The following is a 21,990-nucleotide window of genomic DNA, read 5'->3' as shown; positions in this document are numbered from 1 at the left end:
TACATTTGTTCATGTATTTTTTTGTATCATGAAATCAATTTAGTACTTATAATAATTGTTAACGTTGACTTATCAATAAGTATTTTAAATTTATAAAGAAAATCATTTCCAATAAAAAAGAGAAAGAATGTGCTCAAGAACAGTGAATTTATGGTAAAATATCTTTTTACCTGCTATCTGAATAAAAGTAAAAAATTACTTCATTTAAATAAAGACAACCTGCAATTCTTTACATTCTAAAAACTTGAAAAGGTTTCTGCACTATTAAAAGACTTTCAGATTAATTTGACTATTTCATTTAATGTTTTATGGAACTTGTCAGACATTAATGCCCCTTATATGCACGGATTAAAAGAAAACCCTCATACATGTACATGTATACACATTTACACAAGCACATTTATTTTGATGCAGTTTATACGTTATTCAAAATTCTCAACATTGTCTTTTAAAGCATCATACATGCATGTAATTCATGTACTCCATTAATGCACACTATATACATTGATTTAGATTTGTAAAAAAAAAATTCACAACTTCAACCAGCAATACAAATAATAAATAAAAGCAGAAATCTTGCAAGAGAAACATTTTCTAGACTAAGCAGTAGAAGTGAAGAGCGGATCAAAATCAAGGACTTCCTGTAACATTAACTTCAGATTCAGAAAGAAGTTGAACAATAAAACCAAAAAATATGTTATACAAAACCACAAAAATTCAAAACAAAGTGATCATTTAAAATATGTAAAATAATTAAATGCAAAAAATTAATCTGCAGATGCTATATATATATATATATATAATCATGAGAGCAAATTGAAGAGCACCTCAGCATTTGATGTAACACTTAACAAGCCTTAATAATTTTTTGGCACACTTTATTTATTTCACTTGAAATAAACCAGAAAATTTGTGTCATTTTATATTCTGTAATAATAATACCAGACATTATACTCTGCTAAATATGTAAGACAAGACAAGCAAGTCCTTTTGGGGTGGATGAGACATAACATATAGTGATCAAAAGGATAAAACTGATTGATTTCCAACATGAAATGGTCAAACATTATTTCAGCACTCAATTTCTAAAATTATTGAAATGCATAGATTATACAGTGTTTACTCATTTTTCGCCTTTTTCCCCATTATTATTCCCATCGATTTTAGAGAATTCTGTTTATTACTTTGTTGAGATTGCATCCTCCAAAATGTTTAATAAAAAAGTGACGATTCATAAAACATTTGTTCATAGTTTTGACATAAATGATTTTATCAGTGAAAGACAATAGCTAGTGAGCAAGAAATTCACATCAACCAAAGAAATAAGACATATTGATCCTCATGTTGTTCATTATATTAGGCTTTATTCTGTATCTATTTGGCAATTAGCATAATTGATATGTTTTTGCAAAAATTAAAATGCTTATAGAATAATGCATTAAATAATAAATGCATTTTTAATAAAATTTTACATATAAACAAAAAAAAGTAAACATTTGTGCATGTTAAAAATATTGCGAACACATACATGTATAACCTGGTGATAAATAGCCGTGGAGATATAAGCACATATTAAACTGTTACCCTGGAAACAAGTGTACGAAATAAAACAATAAAAGCTTTTTTAGCACTATATAAAGCTCAACAAAACAGAAAAAAACATAAAAAATGTAGTATTTACAATTCATAAATGGAAACAGAGACGTAATAAGCTAATGGGTTAGGTATCACAGAAAGAATACCAATACATGTATACACAACTTTGGATTGGGTCATAGTCCAATCCACATGATGCAATAGTTATGTCCCTTTGCGGGGTCAACCAAAAGGACAAAATGGAAAGAAAAGAAATTTTCTCCTCTTTATGCTGCTGAACATTTCGGCGTGCTCCGGTAAATCCACTATGTTTAAATTTTTTCTTTCGATATTTAGGTAGCCCCATCTTAGGGCAATCACTATATAAGATGCACATAATATTTTCCAGTCAAATGACAAAGTTACAAACAAAAGGCTACTGTGAAGATTTTATGGGTTTTTACTCCAAGATGGAGGCCAAGGGACATAACTTTTGAACATTGTAGATTCAACTATTGAGCCACCAGTGACTCTAGAGCATCTTTGCAGCAATAAAAACCCTCAATAAAACGTGTAATATCTGTGTTTGTTCCAGGTAAATTATGCAGAATCAGAAAATATTCCAAATTCTTGGAATTCTTAAAAAACAAAGCTCAAAATATCGAAAATATGACTGCATGCTAACTCAAAGAACCAAATTAATATTATATATCATATTTATTATAAGGAAAATCAAAAGACATACTAATAGACTGTTTCTTAAACAGTCTTAATTTAGTTATAAAAATATATGCACTTCTCAACTAATGAAGTACAATTTTAACATTAGGAAAAAGAAAAGTTTTTGATCAGTCAATATAATGAACACTTTTTGCATTGTATATCTTACAGTTGCTAATAATTATGACACAATTGATTCATGAATGTGGATATCAGGCAAACAATGATAAAAATATAAATATTAACTATAAAGTGCTAGCATATAGAGGCATTATCTGGACTGTTGTTAGGCCGGCCTCCGGTCATCATAACCAATGTAGGATGTCGACCTGAAACAAAAATCAAACCAAATCATTAAATATGGTACAGACAAATGACCCGATATCAGATACTTCTTCTCACTTTTTTTTTTAATAAAATAAAAAAGATCTTGAACTCCCAATTTAAACCAGAATTTCACATGAATAAAAAAGTAAAATTATTCGGCAAGGAATTTCTAAATGAAGAGCATGATGTACAGTTACAAGTGTGTGAATGATTTTTTTCACACCTGGAAACTTATCTACCAGGGGTAATACCACACTGTACCTGTATTTATAACAATATTTGTGCTGCCATCTGTGTTATCTTCACCATCCAAATAATCATCAATTCCTTCAATAAAGTCATCTTCATCCATAAAATCCTCCTCATCATCCGTGTGCGTTAATTGTGACCGGTTCATTATCAGCGAATAACGATGATCTTTTTTCACTCTATTCCTGTTTATTAAAGAGAACATTTATTTAATACAAGTTGCCAAAAAAAAAAAAAAAAAAAAAAAAAGACAAAAGCAGATTTTTTTTTAAGGATGACTTGTGGCATGAACATATTGATGACTTACCTCCTTCTGTATAAAATAATACTGATTCCTATGATGATAAATACTGTAATGGTAACAGACACACCCACGATCACGGGAATATTAGAACTGAGAGAGCTGGGCGTGTCCCTGTGTTGTGAAGAGGAAGTGGGCGTAACCACATTAAAAGGCTGTGGACTGTGTGTTGACGATGGGATATCTAAACAAAACAATTTATACAATACTCTTTAGTAAAATCAAACAAACAGACAAATTACAAATGATGTCCTTAATTTGGTCAGAGAATTTTTTATTTAAAAAAATCTATAAAAACTCACAACTAACCTTGACCATGCACCACTTTGACACTGACACCTGCTATGATATTTTCTGCATCTGTCAACAAAGAAAAGATGACCTCTTGGCTCTGGACTTTATCCTTTAGTGCTGAAATCACCTGAAAGTAGAACAGAATTTTGTTTTATGTCATCTACCAAGAACAATAAATTTGGAGTATACATTCATATACAACTAATTGAAAACAATACATCTAACAATTGCAGCTTATGACTGTCTTGAATATTTAGTATGTATAAACCTGCTCTATGGATAATCCTCTTGTGTCTGGGGGTAGAATTGTAACATCCACCGTATTATGCTTAGGATCAGAGGGTATTGTTATGATAAGTCTTGATGAAGGAATGTGCAGAATCTGAAATACAAAGTACACATAGATCAACATTCACATTACATATCATACATTAAGTTAATCAAATTTAGGCTCCAACAGACTAGCTTGCAGCTAAACCATTTGCTATATATTTAGAGTACAATATGTGTAAATATATATTTCCATGATATAAATACTCAGTGGTAGAGTGATATATATTATATCATCAGTGACAATGTGAGATATCCGTAATTAGTGGTTGTGATAAACTGAGTAGATACCTTAGACAATTCAATAGTCAACAGATCAGAGGAAGCAGATCTACTCAGAAATGTGCCTCTGTTCACACTCCCAAAGTTTTCTGACAACTCTAGCTCTACTGTGGCTAACTGATCTGTGAAAAATATTGAAAAATTTCAGAATTTCATGTTTCAACAATCTATTTTTAATAATTAGGGGCAGAATTATGATATACTACCACATAAAAATTGTCAGATATTAAAATTGATGATTTCTCTACTTCTGGTTTGTCAGTTAAGAATACTTTGTCAATTTCAAATTTACAGTTCTTTTAATTTGGACATGAAACATAATTGAGTTCTAGCCTTTAACTTTTTAAGGTAGAAAACAAATGGCTGACAAACATAGGTTCAGACTGATATTCCTCACCATACACATTGATGGTCATTTCTCTCTTGACCGCTCCCACAGAGTTGACTGCCTCTACACTGACTGTGTAGGTTCCTGTCTTGTTGTATACGTGTGAAGCAGAAGACGTCCATGTTAGATACGGTTCCTCCTTATACTGAAATTATCAACCAATTATAGTAGATGATCAACCAATGCACAGAAATTTAGAATGAAAAAAGAAACAATGTGTATCACTGTTAACAAGGAAATAAAATTACCAGGTATTAATTTTCCAAAACATTGATAATACAGGTAAGCCTGAAAAATATGGAGTGAAAGGCGAATAATACAACCTTAAACTCAGTGCTGTCTCACCTTGTCACCAAATTTCCAGACAAAGTGAACCTGTCCAAAGTCTTTATGCTCCTCCTTAAACAGAGAGGCTTTCAGGTGTGTCTTACGTCCTACCTGTGCCCCCCAGGGCAGTTCCAGGTATACGGCCTTAAGAACATCTGTAATAACAATAAGAGATAAATAACCATATAAAACTACACCAGTGCATCAGTCAAATGGCACCAAAATACTTTCACAATTTCTTAGTTTACCTTCTATGGAGATGGTGATGTAACAGGAAGCACGTCCGCCGCTGTTTGTGGCCGTCACCGACACGTTGTATTTCCCAGCCTTAGAGTACATGTGTGTATTGTGGGTGGAGTTAGCCAGACCTGTCAGTGTAATCACCTGTCCATCCCCAAAATCCCAGGTGTAGTTGGTAACAACTTCTGATCCCTGTAAAAACAAAAACCTGGGTTTCTAAAAGTGAAAAACTTAAACCCTAGTCATAAAATATTTGGCAAAACTATTGGAAATTAAGCATGTACTAGTAGTGCAAAATCTGTACCCTTTATATGGTCTTTCTATTTCAACATTGTATTGCCATCCCCCTCCCATCAATCCTTATCAAAATGTCTCACATTTTCTAACCTAAGTCAAATTGTTTTACATATTCCAACCTAATCAAAATCAAATCGTCTTACATGTGCTTAATACAATCAATTTTTTATTCCATAATAGACCTGACATTAGCGGTATCTGTTAATAAATGTTATCTTCCTACCAATGATTGGAAGATTTGTTTCTGACAGACACTTACCTTTGCCTGAGACAAAGTAAAGATTATTTTCTCTTCTGTGGGAAACACAGATTTTGCTGCGCTGAGTTGGAGTCCACTAGGGGCCAGAATGGGACATAAGGCTACAATGGGGCGGTATTTATCTGAATTCTCTACCCCGCCCACACAATGATCAGCAGCTATCTTCCTATACCTGTTTAAATTACAGAAATTAAATAATTCTTATTTCTCTCACGTTCAAACAGACATATAGATCTGATAAAACACTTTCCTATCTCAAGTTTAAATAAGAACTTTAAAATATCTAAGATTTTATGAAACATACAGTTAGAGTTATCCCCCTTAGATGCAACTTGATGGTATTAAACTTCAGATATTTGTACAAGAAAAGCCTCAGTGCCCTGAGATCAGACATTATCTAATGTGAATATGGATATGTTTCAGACATAAAATTCTGTCCTCCACTCATTATTTACCTGAAATGAATTGGTTTTCATTTTGTAACTTTCAATCCTATTCTTCAAAGCTCTTACCCTTGGCTTTTGTTGTAGGCCTGTCCTCCTTTGCAATTAACCTTTATCAAGCTCTCATCAAACCAAGATGCCCTTGTACAAATTTTGTTAATTCTATCTGTCAATTCATAGCCATAATCACTACAAATACACATGTAAAATGATCAAGTTTTTTTCTCTTACACAACAAGAAGCAGCATATCAATCATAAGAAAAGATGGTTTTACCATTCATAATCTTTATCACTGCAAAGACATGTTGAGGATGTAGTTGGCCTTTCGTAATCTCTCCCATTGTAACACTTAGCATCAGGCTTTCTCCGATGGTATACCATTTTTCTACCCAAAATACAACCCTAATAGGAGAAAGAAATCTAAACAATGGATTCTCATTCTATCAGAGAAGTAACTTTTGTTTTACAGACTTGAAAATGAATAAATGTGACGGTACTGTTTTTTTTTTACCTTTTCAAACACAGTCCAGTTTTCGTAATCCATGTCAGAGCATTTCCTTGGTAACACGTCGGTAAAGTTCAGTTGTACCATCTGTCTGCCCCCTTCTTCACTGAGTCGACCATATACACTGAACAAAAAAACACAACAGAATATTCATTATAAAAAAATCAAAATCAAAACAATCTTTTTTTTTAAAGTAAAAAATTAAATGGACATTAATCTGTAAAACGTACTAAGAGTGTAAGAATTCAAACTCTTTCTACAGCTTATAATTTATGTGCATAACCACACATGAAATTCTGTTCTGTGTCCCAAAGTACTCATGTATTGGGGGGGGGGGTATTTTCCTCAAATAAATGGATTTTTTCTGGTCAAATGAACAGTTAAATTGTAATTGGAATGATTGGATTGCATAGATTTACCTGGCCATCAACGAATTAATCCCAGGTTCATTGAGGACTCCGTCAACAATCATTTTATCCTCTGTGAATTGGTGTGAGTACCATGTTGAACCCTCATCGATAGAATAACTGTTAAAATGAAGCAAATTTTGCGATAACTCACACTTTGAAAATAATAATAATTATATCGGAAAATTATATAATGATATCAGTAAACTAAAATCATATGGGGAGGGGGGGATAATTTCAACTGTAATTCATTTCTGTCAAATCATAGATATAGCATGTGTATCTCTTGTGTCCAGCTGTAATTTACTATAAATATCAGATTCAGTCATCTCTGTTTTTGTATCAAAAAGGGAGACAACCTCTCAGTCATCTCTGTTTTTGTATCAAAAAGGGAGACAACCTCTCTGATACCACACTCAAAACTCTAGTGTTTTCAATAGGGGTGGGACGATAAACCGATACACCGATACATATCGATATTTTCCTCTAAGATACGGTTTACGATACAAGCATTCAAATATCGGTACGAAACGATACACGAACGACCTATCCAAGTACATGTCCTTGGAAAATGGCGGCTTGTACGAAGCAAAGAGATGATATTGATTATTGAAAACACACTTTAGAACTAATAAGTCATTGTTTAGGGGTAAAACGTTTTCACTTTTAAGCAGCCTCGGAAGATTGGTAAGGAAAAGTTCAGTATGTAATGCGTGCTTTACACAGAAAGCATCGTGTCTAGAGCATTTGATATTATTAATTGTTGGTCCATCTCGTTTTTTTTTTTTTTTTGTAATCTCAGCTTTGCTACAGACTTTGGACAATTAATAAAAATGTGAATGTGATGTTTTTAAATGAATTTTAGTCAGTGTTCTCTGCTGAACTACACAACTATTTGTAAACAACTTCTTAAAAGTAATTTGGTAATAATAATATGTACATGTATTTTTGTTTTTTTAAAGTTTTAGTGAATGATATTGATGAACTTCAAGTAATAATTTCAAAGCACTCCTGATTTGATATAGAATAATTTGTTGATTTAATGTCAAGGCAAAAAATAAAATAAAGTACTAATTCTTTTGAATAGTTTTATAATTTATCATTTTGATTTAATGACAAGACAAGAAATGAAATAAAATACTAAATTTTTAAAAAATAGTTTTATAACATCAAAGTATCGAGATACGTATCGTATCGTGTCAATATATCGAGATACGTATCATATCGCAAGATCTGTGTATCGTCCCACCCCTAGTTTTCAAAATACATGCAAATTTATAACAAATATTTTTGCACGATGATGATGTTTATGCACATTGATTGCTCCAATAGTTACAATAAACAAAGCAGGATGTTGTTTTTTTTATGAAATACAACTTAATTAACACTTACTACACAATATTTGTCTTGTTGTCCTGCAGGATGGCTGTAATTATGCCCCCTTGATCTAATATGTTCAGGTGATAATATCCTACAAATGGTGCCTGAAACAAATAGGATTAATCTGAGTTATTAATTCATTTATATTTAACATAAACATTTATTAAAAAACAATAAATCTTTTTCTAAGGCAACTACTTTAGGGATGGAACTTATGCCCTGTTCACACGACAAGTTTAATTCGCAGTAAATTAATGCGAAGTAAACTAATGCGAATTAAATTGCGTTCACACGACAGCTAATGCGAAGTAAACTAATGCGAATTAAAATGTTACTTCGACAGTTAGGCGTCAGTAAGGCTATCATGACGTCATTTGCAAATCACGTCACCTTATGCAGAAGCAGATGCATTTGACATAATGTCACAGTGTCTGTACACATATTTTAGTGATTAACACATTTTTTTCTTAGTTTTTCACTCAAAAATAGCACAAGTACTTAAAACTGACCACCGACATGACGCATTTGACTTAATTTTGCCATTACGCATGCCCCAAAATTTAATTTGAATTAGCTTCGCTTGGTGTTCACACGGAGCTAATGCGAAGTAATTTAATGCGCAGTAAACTAATTCGAATTAAACTAATTCGCATTGAATTCCCCGTGTGAACGCTAAGCGAAGCTAATTTGCAGTAAACTTACGTTTAATTCGAATTAAACACCCCGTGTGAACAGGGCATTACATGTAGTCATAATATTGACATTGATGCTGTTGTTAATAATTTCTCCACTTTATTCATTTAATTTTGACACTGACTTAAAATTTGAGTCTTGAATTTCCTCAGAATCAATTTTTACTTTTCACCTCATCTCCAAATTATCATGAAATAGTGGATGTATTATTTTAGGAGTAAGTGGGCGAAATATATTCAATACAATCATCACCTTGCAGTACAATTAAGTGTCACCTCAATAGACATCCTACGTTCTTCAGGTCTCATGTCTAACACCTGTAGCGATTGAAATGTCCAGGTAAAGGTGCTAATTTGATAACACATGCCTACTTATAGCCACTTCGAGGTATCAAAGTAAAATGACAATAGATTTTGCATATTGGGATTGCTTTTTGACCTTGAGGAATCAAGAGTTTCCAGAGACAAAGAGTTTGAGATGAGAAGTAAGATTAAATACCTATAGAAAGCTCATTTATATAGGGGAAAAATTAGGACCAGACTCACTTCAAACAATCAAGAATTTCAACAGATCGAAGTTTGAGTCATCAGGAGTTACCTGTGCTTTGATTCTGCTTGATTTAGAGAAACCTGATTTCCAATAAATAGAATACATGTAGAATACATGTACATCCCAAAATACTGTAGATCACTAAATCTTTTTGCAACACCTTTAAATTTTTTGTGAAATAGTCATTAACTCTTTGCTAGCAAGACAAAATTTCACGAATTGTGGTTATTGCTCTTAGACTATATTATGTATAGGAATACTAATATACGTGAGAATGATATTTTCGCAAGCACAATGTAATTACATGAAAACAAAGATCTCACAAATAAAATATGATTTACAGTACACACTGTACCTGTTTCCAGGTGAGCCCTCCATCCCTGCTGGTGAACACCCTTGCCTGCACCCCATTATACAGACTGTCTCCCACCCTGCCATGGGCTAAAATCAGCCCCGGGGCCTCAGGCTTGGACACAATACTCGGGATATCAAACTTGTTCTTACTGTAAGTCTGGTGTAGATTAAGAGAACATGCCTGTAACAAATAAACAAAAATTGATTGTTTATTCACTAAACATTAAATTCAAAAGTATTAAACTCAAGACTGAAGTCAACATTTCTTTTTTAAATGGTCGAGATTTTCACATAAAGTTTCTGTTGTATATATAAACAATGATACATTGCCTAAGTGTACTACAAACCTACCTGAGGATTTTTACATCCTGACTTCATTTCAGCAGGAGGTTCTAACAGTCTCCAGTTACCTCCCTTGTCAAATGTAATAAAGGTCCTCTCGGACACCTGACTTCCTGTTGGGTCAGGTACAACATACTGATTAGAGATGTAGGTCCCGGGGATTCCCTTAACCTAAATATAAACATCAGGGGGATTAGATACTGATTAGAGATGTAGGTCCCAGGGATTCCTTTAACCTAAATATAAACATCGGGGGAGGGGGGGGTCCCTTAACCTAAATATAAACAAGAGGGAGATTTGATACTGATTACAGATGTAGGTCCCGGGGATTCCCTTTAACCTAAATATAAACAATAGGGGGTTATAAGATACTGATTAGAGATGTAGGTCCCGGGGATTCCCTTAACCTAAATATAAACAATAGGGGGATTAGATACTGATTAGAGATGTAGGTCCCGGGGATTCCTTTTACCTAAATATAAACATTAGGGGGATTAGAATACTGATTAGAGATTCAGGTCCCAGGGATTCCCTTAACCTAAATATAAACAAGAGGGGGATTAGATACTGATTAGAGATGTAGGTCCCGGGGATTCCCTTAACCTAAATATAAACATCAGGGGGATTAGATACTGATTACAGATGTAAGTCCCAGGGATTCCCTTAACCTAAATATAAACAATAGGGGGATTAGATACTGATTACAGATGTAAGTCCCAGGGATTCCCTTAACCTAAACATAAACAATAGGTGGATTAGATACTGATTACAGATGTAAGTCCCGGGGACTCCCTTAACCTAAATATACTGTAAATCACTTTTTATTCGCGAGAACATTATTTTCGTGTTATTACGCAAGACAGTGAGCACGCGAAAATTTCATTCTCACGTATAATAGTATTCCTTAAGATTATATATAGAAATATTAACAATTCGTGAAAATTATGTCTCGCTTATAAAGAGTCAATGACTATCTCGCGAAAATAAGGTGTCGCGAAAATATAGTGATTTACAGTAAACAATAGGGGGATTAGATATTCCTAGCAAGAACCTTAATCCAATTATATAATTTATGTTTTACAGTGCATGTTTTAATGATAAAACTGAAAAGTAGATACAAAAGTAGATTAATTTACACTGTGAAATCATGTCTTAAGAAATTGAAAATGCCTTCTGTCTTGCACATCTGAATTTTGCTTAAGTATAGTTGGTCAACTATTAGGGTTTTTCTGGATGTGAGGAAATACATAGACTACTAAATGTCACAAATAATTAGACCCACATGCAGTCACTATGGAAATGCCACTCTAGGTGTTAATTCAGAGTGAAAATAAGCACTAATCTACACAAAAAAGAAGGAAATGAGAAGATCAGTTAAAAGCCTGACCTCATAAAGATCAATCTCCATCTGGAACCACCCGTCCTGGTCACTGACGATGTTCTCCAGGGTGGGGACAAAGAACTGACCACTGGGCTCCGATAAATAGAGCGTGACCAGATTCTCTTCGTGGTCAGCAGCCACAAAAACCTGATTCTGGTTGGCATCAACAATCAAGAAGTCCTGTAAAATAACAAGAATTACAATGTAAAATGTGGCCAGTCCTAAATTGAATACAGTCAAACCTGAGGGAAAGCTAAGGGAAAGCAAGTCTCTTAAAGCAGGGAATCATATTTTTAGCAATTATCTGAGTAGATGCCTAAAAATATTTCTTGTTAAAATAATTTCAAATAACCTATAGTTACTTATTATATAAATCTTGTAAGCCTGATTTGCTTCTATAAGATCCAAATCACATATAGTAAAATACTCCATCAAAAGGTATACAATGTATTAAATAAAGCGTCACATGTTGCTTTATTCCTAGGACGGGACTGTCCTTTTTATTACTTCTGTCTTACGTTGCTTAATTCAGAATCAAAACAGAATCAAAAAGTCCCACTTAGGGATGGACAACATGATCAATGATCACATTTTGCATTAAACAGGAGTCAAGGAAGTGATGAAAAATTCTTAGGAGGAAATTTAACAGTCAGATAAGACAGGAAGTCACTAATAAATGTACTAGTAACAGAGGGCCATTATGGCAGGTTTGACTGTAATTTACTTTCTTTTGGTTATTAGGAGGATGGAATGTTTAAACTCCACAGATCAAGTTCATTTCTCATTTACTATATAAATTTCGATTATTTAGTTTCAAATTCCTTAATGGAAATGTCCATATTTCAACCTCTAAAGTCATGGAATTGACAGTTTTTTAACTTTTACATGTAAAAAAGGTAGCATAGGTTAGCTTCTTCATTTAGTCAATGAGAATAAAGTTTGTTCAACAAACAAATATTTGTTAACAGAACTCCTCATATTTCCATTACCCTGGGGTGGACATTCAATGGGAAGTGAGCTTTTCTGAATGGGCCCCTTTTATAGGACACATACAGTTCTGGATTGTGCGCTCCAGGTTTGGTTTTCTGAAAATTTAGAAAATAAATCTCATTAAATCTGTTATTTTATACAAAGCATCGAATGCTTGTCAAAAACACTAGCACAATATTACAAAAGACAGCTTTTCATATAAGAATTTCTTCCCTAATGAAATTAAATTTCATACTGTCTTAATTAAATGCGTATATCAAAATTCATTAACATAGTAGACAATTTTTATTAAATGAGATTTACCTTTATAAATATATACTCTTTTTGGACGGATAAAGAGAAAGGATCGATAGTGCCAAGACTTTTATCTGCGGTAACATCAGTACAGGCTGGGGCTATACACGCTTTGTACTCCGAAAAAGCTGCAAAATAGGACACAGTCTTTATTAATAATCGGAGAGGCTTTATAGTCATAAAAATTGATTTATGCACATAATAATGCATGATGCAATATCAAAAATACCACTTAATTAAAAACATTGTTAATGATTTTGATAAACTTTAAGTTCTTGGTTTATCTTTATTAATTTTACTCCTTTATTATTCATTCTCTTCTAAAGTGACTATATGATAGAAATATGTACGAGTTTCTTGTTTTGGCAACTAATTATATACTCTCTAATTTAAGTAAGATTTCTTTAGATCAGTACTAAAGGTGCACTTTTGTCACCCCTTACCGAGATAATCTGTTATTTCCATGTGGACTGTGAATTTATTTTGGTCTTCTTTGTCAACAGCCCTATAAAAATTCCAGACTGATTTTAATAAGACCCATTAGTGTTATAGGACACGTAATTAATGAAGTTGTACTCTCAGACAAGCAATCTTATTTTGTGATTTATTTCCCTGCTTTCTATGCTGTAGATTGCCTGTCAAGACATAAGTAAATATCCTATGTAGATCAAAGTCACTTCTAATACATCATCATATACCAAAAACTTTTTCTAGCATAAATTATGATAATCTTTAAAGTTGTTAGAAAACAGCTGTTTTATTTCAAAAAACCAGTAGCAACTCACAAGTCAAAAAAAAAATTTTTGAGGTTGAATGTTTTATAATATCAAAGCCTAGGGTTTCAAATACATGCTACTTGAGAATTTTAAACATGTTTTATAATGTCAAAGCCTAGTGGTTTGTTTCAAAGGATACCATGCTACTTGTAGAATTTTTTATTTCAACATATGTTGCATATTAAAAACCGATGAAAAAAGTTAAATTGAAATCAGACAATGACTTGTTTCAAATTCAAAAACCGATGCACAGAATTATGTGTCTTAGTGTAGTCTACTTGTGTGTCAAACTCAGTTGCCCTAGCTATCCTCTTGTGTTTCAATGAAAGAACTGCATGTATGTAGTACAAAAAACGAAATTCTTTGTGTGCCATTATATTGAAATTAGACTGAATGCAAGAAATTTCTTTTTAGTACAACACCATTATAATACTGTTTAAATCATCTTGGGAAATTTGGTTAATACCCAAACACACTGAACTACTTCTTTTCACCTAAATTTGAAGTTTTCAGATGTTTTTAATGCAATAGATATGTAACTACAATGACGGTGTCTTTAAGATCTGATAGCGAAATACATTTTAGATATTTTATCAATTAAACAATCCAGGTTAGAAATCTGTTTGGTTAATTCCCAAACACACTGAACTACTTCTTTTCACCAAAATTTGAATTTTAGGATGTTTTTAATGCAATAGAAATGTAATTACGATGTCTTTTAAATCAGACACACATGTATCGATGACACATATAGGTAATATAAGAGGCTGAAGATAGTAAGAATGAAAAAAATATTGAGAGCTATCTTGGTCCGTGTTGACCTTTGTCCTGTTTCTGACCTGTCCAGTTGTTCTACCACACAACTTGTTATGGATCTAATGTAAAGACCTTGTACATACATGTATGTATATGGCTCAAGTAGTTTGACGCGCATCTTGTCTTAATCTATAGCTACAGCTCTCCACGGTGTATTGATGGGTTTTGTCAGACATGACTGTTAGGCCAGATGTTACATAATTCTAGAAAGGACAATGATAACTAGTTATTAATGAAGATTTAGTTCCCCACTCAAATTAAATACAGTACTGTAGACTGACGTAATGTCATATTAGCACTTCCAAGATTCAGAATGACTTATTGATAACTTAGTATGTTATTAAATTCTACAAAAGACTCAAAATATTAAAATAAATACTTTTCAAACTTGTAACCTATCTGCATCGAAGTTTCAACTGATAAAAAGTTAAATCTAAAATAAAATCACTATGCAGAGCCATCTTATGACAAAGTAATCATATATGCAAAAAAAAAAAAAAGATTAGCTAGAATCCTATCATAATTTTAGGCATTGCCAGGTAGAGTTTAGATGAAGAAAGTTTTTAAAGAAGAGCTCTCATTTGAATAGAGTATATATACCAAGTATAACTTTATTAAGTATTCAGGACCTTGGTGCACAGAATTTGGACTGCAGTTCTACAGTGTATTTTGGTTCAAGGTTTACCTGGTAAATTTATTCACAAAACGAGATAAAGTTATTCACTGTTTTTCCGACTTTGAGTTTGACTTACCAGAAGAAGTTCTGCATCACATGTTCTGCTAGCAGAGTCCAGTCCGAGCCAAAATTACTGCTAACAAATAACTGTGTTACAAAAATAAAATATCATAAGAAAACTCTCCCCCAGAAAACAAATGTCACACAAAATTATATAAAAGCACAATATCTTAATTAAGTCTTTTGAATGACTTGAAATGATCTCGTAATTTAACAATACACAAGAATATTCGAATATACATGGCAGTTTTTCATATTTTTTTAGTTGAAACAGTTCTGAATTTTTACATGTAGTAAACAGCATGTTGCTTCAATAATGAAATTTCTGCATTGTTATTTTTTATGTACCTGGGTACTGTATTTGAGTTGTCTACATTTGCACGTGAACTATTACTCCGATGGGTTGTACTTGGGTACTGTATTTCACTATTTGGGGGTCTACATTTGCACGTGAACTATTACACTGATGAGTTGGGACAACAACCCCTCTTCAAGAAACTGAACTTCACCTGAACCATTTAAAAAACTGCCATCTTTTTTTTTTTTTAATAAACGATGTTTTTTTATCATAAGTGTCAAGCCTAGGAAACCTATTATGCAATGTCAGCATAAGCGTTGACTGCACTTAGATAGCATTGTATGACAGTGAACTAAAACAAGCTATACAGAAGGTCTGCAGTAAACAAGATGACACCGAGCAATTCTGCTGAGAGGATAGATTCAAGTATTCTGGCGTTTTGAATTTCAACTAACTGGAGCACAGGTGGTGATATCTTTTTAATATTAAAAAATATGGAGATTTTTTAGTTAAATTTCCAGTCATTTTCCATAAAACCTAAATAATTTATTAAAATAATAAAGAATATATCAACAATTTCACCAATAGTGGAAAAAATCTGTGTAGTTTCTCTATGTGCTTACCTGCATGTCAAACAGAGAGTATCCCAGGAGCCAGCCAGGTTCTGAGGGGTGGAGTAGGAGGGTGAAGGGGGAAAAAGGTAGGTCTACCCGGGTCCAGGTCAAACCCTCGTCTGATGATAAGTACAGACGCTTATTGACACAGTCTGTCACAATCATCTGAAAATTAGGCATACTTCAATGGATTTCCAAGAGTAGATTAATATTTAAAAGTGATGGCACCAGTTCTGGTACATAAGTTTATAAAAAAAATTTTGAGAACAAAGCCTTCAAGGATCATTTCTTTTGCAATCACAATGTAGAACAAATAACCCTGGCTTTTGACCTTAAAATCACACCATCATCAACCCAACAGGAAAATAACCTTTTACTTTTTGTGACATGTTGTGTGAGCAGTTGACAGGGGATGCTTACTCCTCCATGGCACCTGATCACACCTCTAATGTTTAAAAAGTATGTCTCTGTTCTGCTCCAAAATTGTATCGTTTCAACAGATTTTTAAGCTTAAATACTGTTTGTTATCTCCTGATTTTTTTAATCCTGAAATCAATCTTTTTATTCTTCTGGCCATTTGTCAACCTTTCACCCTTGACTTTAGAAGCAGAATTGTTTCTTTTGATTAATTCATATTTGTTCTTAACATTTAACCTTCATTTGGACTTCAACTCACTGCCATTCAAATCATTCTAAATGATAATGCACTGCATTTTAGTATGGTGTTCACCGCAACATTACTGCTATCTCTTAAAATGATGCTTTTTAGTATATATAAAAAAAAACTAAACCTTGTACTACAGAAATTATCTAATTTTTTTTGTAAAACTAAAAGGTTCTTATATTTGAACATATTCAGAAACAGTTTGGTATCTTCAGTGATTGAAGGAAAACACTTTCCTGGATCAGGACCAAAATTTAAGCCAAACAACCAGAAAACTGACCAAGAAACCGAGGGAACCACGAGGCCATCACAAGGTCATTGCAGTCTTATCTCACAGAATCATGCCTATTTACAATGGATTCCATTCAGATAAGTCTACATTTGTTTACAAGCCTAGATTGGGGATGCAGAAACAACTGATAATGGTAAATGTGGAAGTTAAATCAATAGATGATAATTAAGCATGAAAAACATTTTGTGTTTATGATACATGTATACCCAATGTATGCTAATGTTATAATAATGTTTATAATACCAAAATAATTGCTTTACAAAATTGAAAAACTTTGTTTGAGGATTTCCAAAAATTTTTACAGTGTACAATTTTCTTGTTAATTATATTTTAAGCATTTTGGACTCTGATCAAACTACAACCAATAAAAGATGCATTCATGCATTCTCTAGCGGTCCATTTATTGGTTTGTTGAACCTTCTGTAGAAAGAATATACCCAAGAAATTAAGTATCCAGACACCCAGTAAAATTTCGGGCAGTCAGGAACATTGAACCCCTCCCCCCACTCCCCCCCAACCCCCCCAAATGAATGATTCCACTGTGTGATATGAAAATACAATGACCTATTGTTACATAGAAAAAAAATAAAGTGTAATCATTGACAGTGTTGACTTTTCCTTCTGAAGTCTTTTTATTTCAAGTTTTCTTGTTCCAGTATACCTTTGGCACACCTTAATCCATCGTTAAGGATAAAATTTGAATACCTTTTTGTTCCCCGAAGCATTGGTAGATTTGTAAATCATTTCAAGGACAGCATCAGCATCAAAAGCTATCTTCTGAAAGGTTTTCCCATAATCTGAGGACCTTGTAAAAAGAAATTTTTATTTTTATTACTTTTTCCTTTAGGCCTTAGGTATGTAGTTATTGCATCATGTCATTACAGGAAATGTTCTGCTAATTAACTCTTATCTATAATTAGCCTAAACCTGTCTCTGCTAAACCTAATGCCTGCACCTTAAAATTAAATGCATGTTTTGTTTTGTTTTATTTATAGAAGTGGTGTTCGAAAAGTTGGTATATGCGGAATAATTTAAATTCAGAATTTATAGATGTATCAAAAGCAATATACATGTATTAGCAAATGTTTTGCACCATAAATAAACTCCCATACTTTTTTTACCCCATTTTGAATCATCCCTGCACTTAGTGACAATAAATGTTTCAGATAAGTTATTTTAGTAAATGTTGATACCTCCAGAATGTGGAGTCCACTACACTGTAACCATTCTGTTCTCGGGTCAAAACAAAGAGCACCTGTTCAAAAGAAGAATTAATTTTATAACTGAAATTAAGAAAAATAAGTCTCAAAATTAGTTCTCAATTGTTATGAATTAAACCATAAAGTAAAATAAAACAGGTATCTGATATTTTTAAATCACAATTTGAAATATTAATCTTTACTGTTGAAAACCAAGAATTATCATCTTCACATAAAATGGATCGAGATGTCAAAATAAAACTTAAGATTGCAACAAATGAACTAGAATACTATATATATAATGCATCAGCCTTTTTTAATTACCTTAGAAAACTCTAAGAATATTTGATATGTGGCAGAAATCTTGTTAAACAAGATATACACGATATAAAAGCAATAAAAGTTTTTTGTGTCTGCTTAAATCATGTGTCTCTGTTAGGAATAAGTGATTCCCATCAAAATTCAACGGGATTTGATAAAAACTCGGCTTAAATTACCAAGCTTATCAAGGAATTGGAAGTTTTTTTCCTTAATCTTTTTATATAACTTTGAAAGCCTATTTTGCATGACTTTTTTTTAAGTTTAACTTAAAGAAGATTATAATAAAAATATATAAGAATGGTGATGAAACAGTTGCACTGGTTTTCTTTTTATTATTGAAATTTACAAGGAAGGCAAATTTCAATTGATTCAGGCACACTCGATTATGAAATCAAACATTTAAAAATTCCTTACAGAACTACTTTGCAAAATAATTTTTGTTTTTGGTACATTTAAATGGTAATGACATTTAAATGCATATAGCCTTATTTCAACTTTGACCTTAGACATATGTATGTACTAAATAAATCTTGATGGAAAATTTCCAAAAATTGGGAGAGCGGCAGACCAAAACATATCCTAGATTATATCCCGTGGAATGACGTATTTGATCGTTCTGTGAACCTGATGAGATAAACATGCAGTCTTGCCAATAATCTGCCATTACTGGACTTCCAGCTCAGATTATAATAATTGTAAATGTAAAAATTCGACCTGTTTTACTATTATACACATAATGTAGATTATAGACTCAGGGATATATAGTCATTTGTACAATATACTCTTAAAAGCATAGAGAAAATGTGTTTTTAAAATTAAAAAAAAAACATATTTAATATTTTTTAAAAATATAATAAGTAGGGAAAGAAATTCAATTAATTTACAAGAAAGAAAGAAAGCAGAAACACTTAAATCTTATTGTTGCCATTTGTATGTATTAAGGAAGATAAAATACTGGTATGTAGTTCTAAAACAGACTCCAGTGTAGTTAGAATTAAATGCAATATATTTGTTTTGTACACTGAAAACCTTGAACCCAGGAATAAAAGCCATATATAATCCCATAATGATGTCCCTGTCACCATTCTGTGTGGTAACATGCTATTTATCCAAATCCAGTATGAATACACACACACATTACAAGCAAGAGAGCTGGACTTGAAATGGGATATATTACATCTGCGTGAATGTAGTCACATATGTCGAATTGTCCCCTGATGGTATTAAGTTATTCATATGACTAAATATATAATTTTTTTTTAAATTTCTATGTTATTGTTTTGTGTATAGGTAATGTAACATGAAACTTTCTACAAAAGTACCTATACAGCTGTAGATTTCTCGTTTGAAAAATTGACAATATTTTTTTTCAGCATGTGTTCAGACAATTTAATTGTTATAAAATAATTGAAGATACAGCAAAAGTAAAAAGAGATTTACTTTCGTGATTCAACAATTAAATGAAGATTTGACGTCAGTTGTGAATACATTCACATACATTCTCTGCATGTTAAATGACATTCAGCCAAAATAGAAAAAAAAATTATAATCTGTTCCATTTGACATTTTTGATAAATGGGACGCACTAGAGTAACGATCTGCAGATGTCAACAACACGTGGAATAAATATTTATACCTCACAGAGTATTGCATAACACAACAGCATGTACCGTTTCTTGTATAAATCTGCTTAGAATAACATTTTTTTAAATCAGGACAAAGCCATGTAATAATTAAATATTCAATACTTATTAGGTCGAATTAACATGCCGTTATCAAACCTTACACGTGCGCACACTCTCTGGGTCAACTCTTTGTTTACATGCCAATCCCGTTATAAAATTTGACATTAACGTGCATTATTTATTCACAATTACCTCATAAAAATCAATAATATTTTTACTTACATCGCTTCCTTCACCCGACCAATGAACGACAGCTTGTGTATGATTTTTATCAGGAATAATAAACTTGTTGCTAATCACACGGTGTCCCATACTACTGTCCGTAGTAATGTTTGAAGCACTGCTTGTTTCGCGTTTAAACCTAAGAAAATTGTCATTTTGAGGATCGACATTTTTAAAGTCTAATTTTACAACACTTTCGTCACCGTTTCCCCACCGGTAGAATTTTCCTTGAGATGGATGTACTGATAAAATTAACAAAACATGCACCCATACTGCAATAGCTGCCGTGTTTACGTCGTCCATTGCAGATACTACTGTTCGCGCTAATCGTTCGGGAAGCATATGATTGGTTATGATTGATATGTAAATAAACCACGTGATCTCAATTGCATCATCACCTCTTCATTCATAAGATCAAAAGAGGCCCCGGCGGGATATATTAATCGGAAATTGGTATATATCCAAATTGATTTAGGAATAAAAAAAATCTCCTGGTGTTTTTTTTTATTTAATATGTTTCTTCGTTTTAAGTTTTTATATATATTTGAAGTATGGCGGCTACCTCAAAACATTCTCTAGGTAAAAGGTATCTATATTATCATATGTCATACCTGTGCTTGATCAAGGTACAAGGTCGATTATTGCATCATCAAAAAAGCACAAATCGTCTACGAAGTGCCTCATAATTGGATTTATTATTTGTTATATAATCTAATGCATGCCTAATGCACAGAGTAAAATACTACGAGCACACGGCACACATTATTAATATTAGAGAAATCTAATACAATATATTATCTATTTATAAACGCTCGTTTCTAAACGCAACACAAGTTCTTGTGGAAAGGACGTACCCCCCCCCCCCCCCCCCCCCCCCCGATGTTAGAACCTCGTTTTTTCCTTTAATTTTTTTTTTAAATACATGTATTTTTGTTTTTTCCTCCGCCCCTTTTTTCGTTTTTTTTCTTTAGTTTCTTTCTTTCTTTCTTTTTTTTTTTAAATCAAAAATGGACTTTCTGATGTATATATATCTTGATTTACAGTGATTCCAATATGAAAACAAATAAGAAAAAAGGTCAAATATTGCAAATAATCGCGTTTGTGCAATTAACTTCTCTTCGATATTACACCGTCCACGAACTCGATTTATTTGTTTCTGGGGAAACGTTTATATACTTGACATTATTTTTGGTATTTTACATATAAATTATTATTGATTTCATTCTAATAATTGAATTATTCAGTAGAAGATTTTGTAAGAGGATCTTAAAAAAGGAAAAAAAATTAAAAGTACCACAACCCCCTTAAAAATGGACGGAATTACATTTTACGTGGCATAAACATCTACATGCATTTAAACAAGCAAAACGAATATTTTGAGTTCATTTGAAAGCTTCTTTACGTAAACTAAATACTTTAAACTTTGATTTTTTTTCTTG

At 32.5% G+C, this 21,990-nt stretch overlaps 1 protein-coding gene across 1 annotated transcript; it reads right to left on the bottom strand.

The window, feature by feature from the left end:
• Window positions 1-2,353: 2,353 nt before the first annotated feature.
• Window positions 2,354-20,859, bottom strand: LOC134270179 (VPS10 domain-containing receptor SorCS1-like). The gene is made up of 26 exons (XM_062752369.1): window positions 20,552-20,859; window positions 18,318-18,379; window positions 17,830-17,929; window positions 16,178-16,333; window positions 15,273-15,343; window positions 13,372-13,433; window positions 12,938-13,056; window positions 12,634-12,729; window positions 11,651-11,824; window positions 10,273-10,434; window positions 9,923-10,102; window positions 8,338-8,429; window positions 6,958-7,065; window positions 6,545-6,662; window positions 6,308-6,435; window positions 6,102-6,221; window positions 5,590-5,761; window positions 5,042-5,225; window positions 4,812-4,948; window positions 4,476-4,611; window positions 4,088-4,200; window positions 3,735-3,848; window positions 3,482-3,593; window positions 3,179-3,356; window positions 2,884-3,056; window positions 2,354-2,624 (listed from the first exon to the last, which is right to left on the bottom strand). The coding sequence occupies exons 1-26, from the start codon at window positions 20,852-20,854 to the stop codon at window positions 2,551-2,553; spliced, it is 3,444 nt and encodes a 1,147-aa protein (XP_062608353.1). The 5' UTR covers window positions 20,855-20,859; the 3' UTR covers window positions 2,354-2,550.
• Window positions 20,860-21,990: the final 1,131 nt, after the last annotated feature.

This window comes from Saccostrea cucullata, unplaced genomic scaffold (assembly GCF_032062105.1).
Source record: "Saccostrea cucullata isolate Sc308-1 unplaced genomic scaffold, CSIRO_AGI_Scuc_v1 ctg1182, whole genome shotgun sequence".
Taxonomy (NCBI): domain Eukaryota; kingdom Metazoa; phylum Mollusca; class Bivalvia; order Ostreida; family Ostreidae; genus Saccostrea; species Saccostrea cuccullata.
This window is presented reverse-complemented; position numbering and strand designations above follow the sequence as displayed.

Excerpts from the sequence above, each read along its gene's own strand:
- LOC134270179 (XM_062752369.1), bottom strand. The coding sequence starts at position 20,854 with ATGGACGACGTAAACACGGCAGCTATTGCAGTATGGGTGCATGTTTTG. Across the intron at positions 18,380-20,551 it reads GGTCGGGTGAAGGAAGCGAT|GTGCTCTTTGTTTTGACCCG; the intron begins GTAAGTAAAAAT and ends TCTTTTGAACAG. Across the intron at positions 4,612-4,811 it reads TCTGGAAATTTGGTGACAAG|TATAAGGAGGAACCGTATCT; the intron begins GTGAGACAGCAC and ends TGATAATTTCAG.